We start from the raw sequence: 10,502 nt of genomic DNA on the forward strand, positions 1-10,502 counted from the left end.
CGCAATAGTGGAAAGCTGACTAGCACAGAAGGCAGATAGGACATTTCCCATTACCCCTTCTCTACACCCGCTTCCCACAGTGTGCCCTTGGGAAGAAATTTTCCTCTGCAGCTGAATAGTCTTGGAGACACACCCCTTCAGGGTTTGCCTGTTTTCAAGAGGGGGTGAGCATTTTACCAAGGCTGAGTTAATCTAATCTCGTCTTCCTGTACTTTTGAGTTTCCTAAGAAGAATCAAGAGATGGAAACTGACTGGAACGAAATGTGTTTATGGGCTCTTGGTCTCCATGGGGCCATCCAGGTTCCTGCCCTCACTGAGGTAAAGAATCGACTTGAACTTTACATGTAGAACATAGTGAGAGGACATGGAAGACAGAGATGAGTGAGCAACGGGAGCTGCTCTCTCTCTACCTTCTCCTTTTGGGACCACTGGTCTAGTACATCCGCAGCAAAGTTAAAGTTCTTGGGTAATGGCTTCTCACAGCGATTTATGGCTTCAAAGTCCTCGAGTGTCAGAGGTGCCCAGAGCTGGGGATCTCTGTGGAAGTGCCTGCCGGCTGGCTTGGCCAGCCAGATGAGTCTAAATCTCTGGCAATGGAGGAAAGCCTTCATGATTCCTGGAGGACTTTGTCTTCTGATACAAAGCGGGAAATGTCTGTGGGGAAGACAAATGAACGGAGAGTGTCAGCTGGAGATTGGGAAGTGTCTTCCTGAGGAACGCTCCACCCTCACATAGACCTGTCACCACTAGCCACTGATTGGTCTCCCCACTACTGCACGCTTCTTCATTCTGCCTGTGACCAGCGTAGCCCTAAAGACCCAGACAGCTGTAAAATTGTCAGACTCTCATCGTCTGCCCCTTCCTCCTTCCCAAGGAAACCACAAAGGGAATATTTGCTGCCTGCATTTGCTTTCAAGGTCTCCCTTCGTCACTTTAAACTCTGCTTGAGTTTCCAATTCCAGTAAAATCAGCTTGTTCCCTGAGAATACCCACTTCCACCATGAAGGGACAGTCTGCCAGTTCCTTTGATTACAGCCACCATGTTCTCTTCCTAATATCCCTCCATTACAATTCACTGAAGCCCTGGACCACATACTTTAGGGCCATATGACTTTGAGAAAATTATTCATCTTCCCATCTCTCAATGTTCTCATTGGCATAACGGGGGAAATATAATCTGTCACTCTTGCCTATTATGAATATTTAATAAGACAGTGCATGTAAAATGTATAAGTTGTTAGAAAAGGGCTGTCCAGTTGTTAGTTACTGCAGTTTGGGTAGTGCCATGGCGCAGGGTCATGGAATTCTCTTAGCGCGTGGATCAGGCTACCTGGATTTTATTCCCACTTCTTTCAAACTAGGATGTGATATCACTAAAATTGTCCACCTTTTCTTCCATTTGTGTTTTTTTTTTCTAATTCTGTAGTTACTTCTTCCTTTGGCATTTTGTAACTGCACCCTGTATTATTCAGGTGACAGCAGTGTGCCTTTCTATACATGAACCCTGGCTGTCTAACCTAGCTACAGTGGATAGAAGCTACGTTGCTGTGTATTCCACTCTTAGCATTGCACATGAGTTAGAGCTAATAAAAGCAGCCACTGTTCACGAAGCTTTTGCCTAGAGAAGCCAGCGCTTTCCATGTCTGTTGTTATTGCGATAACAGCATGAAAGGCTGTAGCTGCTGCTGTTTCCACTTTGCAGGTGAAGACTCGGAAGCTGATGCAGACTGAAGTAGCTTGCCCGAGATGGTCTGGCTCATGGCGGCAGAAGCAAAGCTAGGCGCTCCTATGATAGGGGAACCTCTGCCTTATGGGCAGTGTCCTTTGTCAACAGAAATTCCTTCTCAACAGGAATTCCTGTTGGTGGTGGGCATCCGTACCCTTCTTCGACTTAGTTCTAGAAAATTAGTTGACAGAGCGGAAAACACCCGGGTGCGAAGGGAACATGGGTCTGCAGCATGGTGACAGCAAATAACAGAGGAGAGGGCTGGGGGTGCTGCTCCCTCTCCAGGGTGTTTTCATGCCCCTTTGCTGCTCAGATGATGTCTGGCTTCCTTGGTGCAAAAATGAAGTTCACCACAGTCTTGAAGAGCTTTGTCTGTTAGTACTGTTGATATTAAACTCCCTTACGTCAACGTGGGAAAAGGGATCATGCATGGGAACATTATAAGGAAACTCATTAACCTGTAACAATTATCATGTGTTGCTGATTATCAATATAATTTAAAAAGGGAAGAAACAACATCAAAAAAGAGAGACTATGCTTTCCCCGGGGAAAATTTCTAGTAATGTGATGGAGATGGCAGAGTAAAGTAGAAAGGAAAGGAAAAGCAGAGTGGGCTATGCTCATGACTTAGCACTCTGCCAAACTGAGCTGCTTTTTCCTCTCCCAACATACATGTTCACTGCACACACATATGCACATGCATGAGCAAACACACATGTACACATATCACACATGCATACACAGTTGCCTCCACAATTTTATAACACACACACACACACACACACACACACACACACGCACGCATGCACACATACACACAGCCATATTTTTTTCTTCTGGATGGTTTTTCTCAGTTATTTAGCCTACTCACTTCTTGCCTCTCATCTGTGCAACACAGCAGTGATAATACCATCTTTACTGGCTGGTTGTAGGGCTCCTGTGAAGTTCTGCCTGTGGCCTGGTCTATAGCTAAGACCCCGAAAATGCTGCATAAGAGCAATCAAACATCATGCAGACATGGTGGCTCATGCCTTGATCCTAGCGATTGATGGAAGCAGGGGGATTTCCATGAGTCTGAAATCAGCCAAAACTTCTTGAGACTCTGTCTCAACAAAACCAAAACCATAGCAAAACAAACTTTCAACCTCAACACCATTTAGGCTGGAAGACTTCAGTAAAAGAAAAAAAATATCTATGAAGACTAAAGCTATTGGGGTTAGCCACTACCTAACCCAACTCTTCTAACGCTGTACCCTGCATCTCTGGGACGGACTCCAGCTCTGTTACCTGAAGCAGCCTCACCTTCACATCCATTCACTTCACCTTTTCTTGGTCTCTATGTAATGAGCTGGAAAGATTTTCAAGACATGGACACCCAGAGGACTCTTGCTGTCTATGAATAGGACTGATCTTAGAGGAAACAAATTCTCATGTTCATTCTTTCCCCCAAGTTAAAAGATAATGATTTTTTTTTCATGGAATATTCTTATTTCTCTAATTTTCCATATCCCAATTAATAATTTAATTAATATTCAAACAAATCTAAAACTTGTTCTAAACAGATATGGTGAGGTGACTCTTTAATCTTCATGTCTTCTGTGTTTTGAGCACAAATAAAGCAGAGTGAATACCACAGTTGCTCATGTGATTGAGTGGGTTTCACCATTGAACTTGAGATACCTTTGGCAATAACATTTCTATGTTCCCATCTGTTTGGTTTATATTTGATTTTGAGGTTGACTCTGGTACAGTTGGGCCTTTAAAGAGAACAGGGAACTTTGAGGAGTGGCCATTTTGCTTTGAACATAGCCATTTCCTGACCTGGGGATTGCAGGGGTAAGTGAATTTTATTTCAGGGTCAAATCTGACAGCTGCTGAGTGCTTTAAATTAAAGCAGCATCTTTGGAGAAATTGGTATATAAACATGCTTTTTAAAATGTCTCCAGAAACATCTTTGTAAGAGCGAGAGAGTTGAACCGAATAATTTGTAAACACTTCGTGATTTCCAGAGTTTAAAAAGAAAACTTAGTAATGGGAAAAATTATTGAGCAAATTTGGCCACTCAGGTGAACCCGTTCTATGTTACATGTCACTAAATTCTGAATTTTATTTCACAAGTACAGAATGTATCATTTTGCATTATAAAGGAATAAAGGCATTGAGAGGAGAATAATTTACCAGTGGCCATTCATCCAGCAAGCAATGATTATAGCTTCACTGGCCATTTCTGTGGCCCAAGCAAAGGAAGGTACTTCTGTGTTCTTACTGCATGGCTGAGAACTTTTGCTAAGTAGAACCATCAAAGACAGTTGTCTGGCGTTGGGCCTGCAGTGATCTATCATGGTGACGGAGCCTGCGTCCTTACTGCTGCTGTATTAGCATCCCCTCCATTTGTCACACGCATCCGCCTTACCAGCAAATGGTACTGCTGATCCAGAACAGGTCTCTGTTTCTTCCCAAAGGTTGTTTCTGCCACTGCCACACAGTTGCTTCCTTCCTGCCTCTTTTTGATGGTGTCTATGTCACTGCGGCCCTGTGCCTCTGGTGTACAGTTGTGAGGATTAAAATCCCTTGGGAGGAGAGTTTTTGTTTCTCTGGACAACCTGTGGTTAAAGGGACAGATACCTATAAGGCACTGCTAGGAGGGAGGAAGCAAACGCAGGCCACCCTCCTCCCCTGGCTCAGCACCAAACAAAGACTAAGCCTGCTCATTATCGGATTATTCTCATTCCCAGAGCTGATATCAAGATCTTTAATGCCCATCCCAGAGCCCCCCTTGATGTGATTAAGGACATTGGGCCAGCTAGACCTGACCTGCAAACCTGCCAGTTAAATATAGCAAAGAATTTCATCAGGACCCTCCATGGATAAGTTATAGGAACTGTATCAAACTCTTGGCTGTTACTGAGTACGTGCTGTGTGCTTGTCTCTTAAATGTCCTGATACTGTCTCACTTGTAAATCACCTTGAAACAATGTCACTGACTGGTATATGCATGACTTTCACTTTTTCTATCTTCTGAACGGTGCTTATATTCTATCACAAGTACAAATTGCTAATTTTTTATTTTATTTTTTAAATTTTTTTTTAATGGTTTTGGTTTTTGGTTTTGCTGTGTGTAGCCCTAGCTATCCTGGAACTCTCTTTGTAGACCAGAGTGGCCTTGAATACAGAGAGATCTACCTGCCTCTGTCTCCTAGGTGCTTGAATTAAGAAATGTGCCACCACGCCCGGCTAATTGCTAACTTTTTGAATAAAAATTATAAATTATTTCTAGTGGGCATGAAATACATAGTTAATAGTCACATATGTAAAAAGTGCAATCTTCTCTACAATGATGCTGTTAACTTTTATTCTTGAATGCCCACTTTGATTCAGAACAGAAGACTTGATGTAGCCACTGTTGGGGAGAGTCTATCCACATTAAATTTTAAAGACTAATCCATCATTTTAAAAAAACACTTTTTTTTTCTCATTCCATTAGAGACAGAATATATTTCACAGGGCTGATGTGTTGTCTTGGGATCATGGAACAAAATATGAATACAAACATCTATGGTCCACAGTTACTAATATATATGTCCACTGAGATGTCTTACCCCTGATGCCCTTTGATCCCTGTTTCCTGCGCCCTTCATCTGTACTCATGGTGAGACATTAGCAAAATTACCTACTCCGTGGCCACCATGGCCAATGGCCTGCTTCAGGGCAGCCCCAATCCTCCAATCCTCTCTAAGCTACTTCTGGTACATTTTGAGATGCTTTCCTGAGTCATGTTGGCAGGCTAAGGGTGTTTTAGACACTTTTTAATGCATTGACTGAATGTTGGGATGTTTCTTTTGGGCTTCATCCACGAAGTGAGGCTTAGGGCTTTTCCCTCATGCCCATTCTCCTTTTGTCTTTGGGAGTGTTTGACACTGGAATATCTAGAGGCAGAGTTTTTTTCTTGGACAGTTTTCTGTAAATAAACTCTATATTTAGATGATTGGACTATCCCCCAAACACCTTCGGATTAACCTTTATAGTCTTTAGGGCAGAATAAATGTTTTTACATAGTCACATCATCTTCTCTCACTATATGCTCTCTGAATTATCAAGGGTCCTGAGTTGTTTTTTTTTTTTTTTTTTTTTTTTTTAATTCACAGACAAATTTTTAGATGGCCTTCTCATACCCTGTGTCACAAAGACACACAGTGTTTATAGAAAGCTGGCTCTTCAATCATAAGCCTTATTTTTCAAGATTACTGATGCTGTTGAAATTTCAGGAAGACAGTTTGGAACTTTAGCATTCACAGCCAGGACCTTCAGCTATCAATCAACCCAGTATTAAGCAGTTTTGTAAGGAAAATGAAGTCACAAATTTCATGGGTTCCAAATAGGTTGGGTAGTGATATTCCAGAAGGAGGTGGAAGCTCAGACCCCAGGGCCTACTGGTTTGTTTCTGGAGCGTAGACTGTATGTGGTGTGTGTGTGTGTGTGTGTGTGTGTGTGTGTGTGTGTGTGTGTGTGTAGGAGCAAGTAGTTTTACAGTGAGATGTGGAATGTGGTCCCACAGCCTGGAGAGAAGGCTTTTTATCACTGTCAGTGTCAAGTCAGGTTGAATAAGAGAAAAACACCAGACAAACCAAAATTGAGACAAAGCCAGCTCTCAAAATTCTACAAAATACAAAGCCCGCTCTCCTTCAAAACAGAGATGGGGGCTGGAGAGATGGCTTAGAAATTAAGTGCCCTTCCAGAGGACCAGAGTTCAAGTCCTAGCACCTACACGGTGGCTCATAACCATCTATAACTCCAGTTTCAGGGAATCCAACATCCTCTTCTGGCCTTTAAGGTCATGGCATGCATGTGGTACACAGAAAAAAAAATGTTTTTCAGAAAAACATTCATACACATAAAATAAAAATAAATAAAATCTCACCCCTACTCTCCCCCACAAAAAAAAAAAAGATATCAGAGGTCACCAGAAACAAGAAAAGGTAAAGAACAGAAAAAACTAAGTGTTCAGACCTGAGAGATGTAATGTGATCTCCCAATGGGATCCTGGGGCAGGACAGGGATACTCAGGAGAAACTAGGGAAAAAGGAACAAAATAGCTTATTCGGTGAAGGTGAGCTAGCTTCACCATCTTGGCCAGGAGCAATGCATGATGGTAAAATAAGAGGCTGACAGTGAGTGAGGGGAATAATGGAACTTTTCTGCTATTTTTGCAACTTTTCGGTCAGTGTAAAACTAAAATAAAAATTATGACTAAAATCGTATTTGTATTTGTGGAAGTAGGTTAGAGAATGGATTGTGTGTGTGCGTGCATATGCATGCATATGTGTGAGTGTGTGTCTCTGTGTGTATATGTGTTATGTGTGTTTTTTTTTTTTTTTACTTCCCTCATGTGCATGTGTGTGTGCAAGCATGTGGAGGTCAGAGGTGGAAGTCGGGTGTCTTCCTCTATCATTCTCCACTTAATGTTTTAAGAGAGGGCCTCTCACAGAACTTTGTTGGCTGGGCAATGAACTCCAGACCTTTGTCTGTTTTTAGTTCCCAGCACTGGGATGACAGGTTCATGCCACCATGCCTGTTTTTTGTTTGTTTGTTTGTTTGTTTTTAATGTAGGTGTTAGGAATCCAAATCCAGGCTCTCATGCTTGCCAGACAGGCACTTGGCCAACTGAGCCATCTCCCCAGTCCCAGTAACAAGAACCTTTTATTTTCATACCTAAGCCATTAGGGATTCTGCAACATAAACTCACATTCTATGGAGTTTTGGGAACAGACTTGGTGGATCCAGGTCAAGTGCTCTGCTGAGGTGGGATCAATCCTCTTTAGAAAGCCAAGGTAAGTCTGGCGAAGACCGTATCAAGTGCATGGTGATTTTTGCTAAGGGAGGGAGTAGTGTGTGGACAACTCCGGTATTTCAGGAATGCATTAGCGACTGGGTGTCACAGAGGAGTGGGTCATGGTGTTTTTCCTGGAAAGTGTTACATCTTGGCTGGAGAGAGATTTGACAAGAAGTTAGTGGCGGAACTATTACATGTGATGGGATAGCCAGGAAAACAGGCTTGTGGGAGAATACTATAGTGGTGGGCAGAAAGACACACCCAGTGGTTAAAGGCACATGCCACTCCTGCAGAGGACCTGGGCTTGGTACCCACTACCCACATGGCAGCTGTAACTCCAGTTCCTAGGGACCTGACACTCTCCTCTGGCCTCTGTGGGCAACAGGCACTCACACAGTTCACAAACACAAATGCAGGCAAAATGTCATCCACATAAGAGAAAAATCAATTGATCAGTGAATCATATATCTGTATTAATAACATTTGTTTGATTATAAGTGATAGAAACTCGGCCTACACTATGGCTTAGAAGAGAAACTAGACTTACTGGCTTGCCAACTCAAGAATGTATTGGTTAGTCAGACCTTAGGATGATCAAGGTACAGGCCGATCTTAGGATATACAGAGCTCAGCGATCATCTGAGTCCTTTTGGGTGCTCTTTTCCACTATATAGCTTGATTGAACTGGCTTTCCCTGAGTATTGATTTTTTTCTTTACATAGCAGAACACAAGCTCTTGTTACAATTCACACACACACACACACACACATATATGTATATGTATATGTATATGTATATGTATATGTATATGTATATTTTCTTTAAGATTCCCTACCCCTGAAGAGGGGTTGGCTGTTCAGTCTGTAATTTGGAAAAGTCTGGACAAGACCTGTAAATGAGGTTAAGTGACACCCACAAGACCATTCAAGAGAATGAGGAATGAGGAGAAGGTGAGCAGGAGATAAGGATGGGGATTAAGACAGAAGACAGCTGTTATCATGGTGATTATATAGTTGATAACAGACTATTCCGAGAAATTTGCTGTGCTGATAAACTTAGGCTTATGGCTCTGTTAGTAAATGATGGATGTATGCCACATTCAGGTCTAAGAGATGGGGATGTGAGCCAGTGCCCAATTTTCTCGTTTAGGGTTATCAAGAAAAAAAAAAATGACTAATTTGGGGCAACCTGACCTTTCACCTTGCAGTCATGTGTGTTCTCTTGTCAGAGCTTTCATACAGCCTTGGGGCTGAGGCAGCTTGGCATTTTCTAGCCTCCTTGTGAGAGTCATACCTTTGAATGACTTCTCTGGATTTAAGACTTAACTCTTCTTTTGTACGAAGGACAGGTTAGTTTCTGTTTCCATGGCTGCACAGTTGTCAGGCAGGGACTTCTTACTTCTGGTAAGAGGGTAAGATAATAAGTCACGGTTGGATTGAGGCCAGCCCTCAAGCTAGCATCTGAAAGGGATGAGACCTCTCCCAGCGATGATAAGCCACAGGGGCCTCATTATGCAGTGAGGCCTAGGGAATAGACAGGACATGGCGTTTAGATCATTCTGTGGGCTTCTGGGAGTTTCCCTCATTTCTGGCAAGGGTGGAACTCCAGTATCTATAAGCCAGCTTAGCTTTCAAGGGGAAGATGACAAGTTAAGTGGGCACAGAGAATCCACACTTAACCCCTTAGGTGAGTCATCTCCCTGACAAAGACTGAGGGCATCAAATCATTCCCAGCTCTACAGCATTTACCAGGCCTTAGATACCTGTTTCACTTAGAAAGTACCTACATAGTAACAGCAGCTATCCTTTAAATGAATATAGCATGTTTTGTTTTGTTTTGTTTTAAATTATCTGGGATCTCATATTACTTCATCATAATGCTGACAAATTTTTGTGGAGCTGCCGCAAGTAGTGCTATTGAATATATAAAGTAAATTTAAACCTTGCCTGGCTCATATAGTGCCTGGAAGTATGGCTTATATTAACACTTGATCCTCTCTCTTTGTTATCTTCATCTGTCTTCAGGTTAGCTGGTGATCCTACTGCTTGTAATAATAACAAGAGATCATTTGGGGGGAGATTTACTTATTTTACGTGGATGAGTGTTTTGCCTAAATGTTTATATGTGTACCACATATGTGTCTGCTGTCTGTGAAGTCAGAAGAGGGCATTGAATTCCCCAAGACTGGAGTTACAGATGATTGTCAGCCAACATGTGGGGGCTGGAAACTGAACGTAGGTCCTCTGCGAGAACAAAACATGCTTTTAACCACAGAGCCATCTCTCCAGCCCTGATCGGTGAATTTTTTAAGTATGCTTTTGAGCTCATCAACATGATTATAGACTTATATACATACTCAGTATTTAAATCCAGTGCATTAACTTTTTTTTCACAGTGTGTCTTCATGTCCCTTTCACACAATCCTGTGGACCTGTGAGAACGGATTTTCTCTTCTGAAAAGACGCGCTGGGTGCATCTTGCACATTCTGCACCCCAGGACTCCAATGAGCCCTTTCTTCAAGGAATGCCTTTTTGGAGTGGTGGTGGGAGTTCAGGCAGGCCTCACCCTGTAGCTTAGGCTGCCTGGAACACAGCACATGGTTTCTTGGAGCGAGAACTGGTATTTGGTCATCAGCTAATCAAATATCATTTGCTATAGTGCTTTTCTATATAAGGATGACTAGCTGGGCATGGTGGCTCCCGTCATATAATCCTAGCATCTGGGAGGCAGCGGCAGAATTGTGAATTCAAGGCCTGCTACGTAATAGACCTGGATTATAATGACACCTAGTCTATAGAATGAGACCTGGTCTCAAAAACCAAAAGGAAACAGACAAGCAAACAAACAAAATGAAGAAAAAGAATATACCTAACCAGGTTTGTAGTTTTAGGAATGTGACTTCTTCTTCTTCTTCTTCTTCTTCTTCTTCTTCTTCTTCTTCTTCT

The 10,502-nt window shown here is 42.4% G+C and overlaps 1 protein-coding gene across 3 annotated transcripts in view; it reads right to left on the reverse strand.

Annotated features, from left to right (window-relative positions):
• The window catches only part of LOC129691344 (acyl-coenzyme A synthetase ACSM4, mitochondrial), a 46,988-nt gene that overhangs the window by 18,202 nt on the left and 18,284 nt on the right, over positions 1-10,502 (reverse strand). Inside the window, exon 1 of one of the 3 annotated variants that reach the window (XM_055627441.1) lies at positions 411-611. The exons of the other annotated variants lie outside the window; for them this stretch is intronic. Within the exon in view, the coding sequence (XP_055483416.1) occupies positions 411-611 (201 nt within the window). Of the gene's footprint in view, positions 1-410; positions 612-10,502 lie in introns of those variants that run through there. 3 annotated transcript variants of the gene reach the window in all.

This window comes from Psammomys obesus, unplaced genomic scaffold, assembly GCF_907164565.1.
Source record: "Psammomys obesus unplaced genomic scaffold, mPsaObe1.curated_primary_1811, whole genome shotgun sequence".
NCBI lineage: Eukaryota > Metazoa > Chordata > Mammalia > Rodentia > Muridae > Psammomys > Psammomys obesus.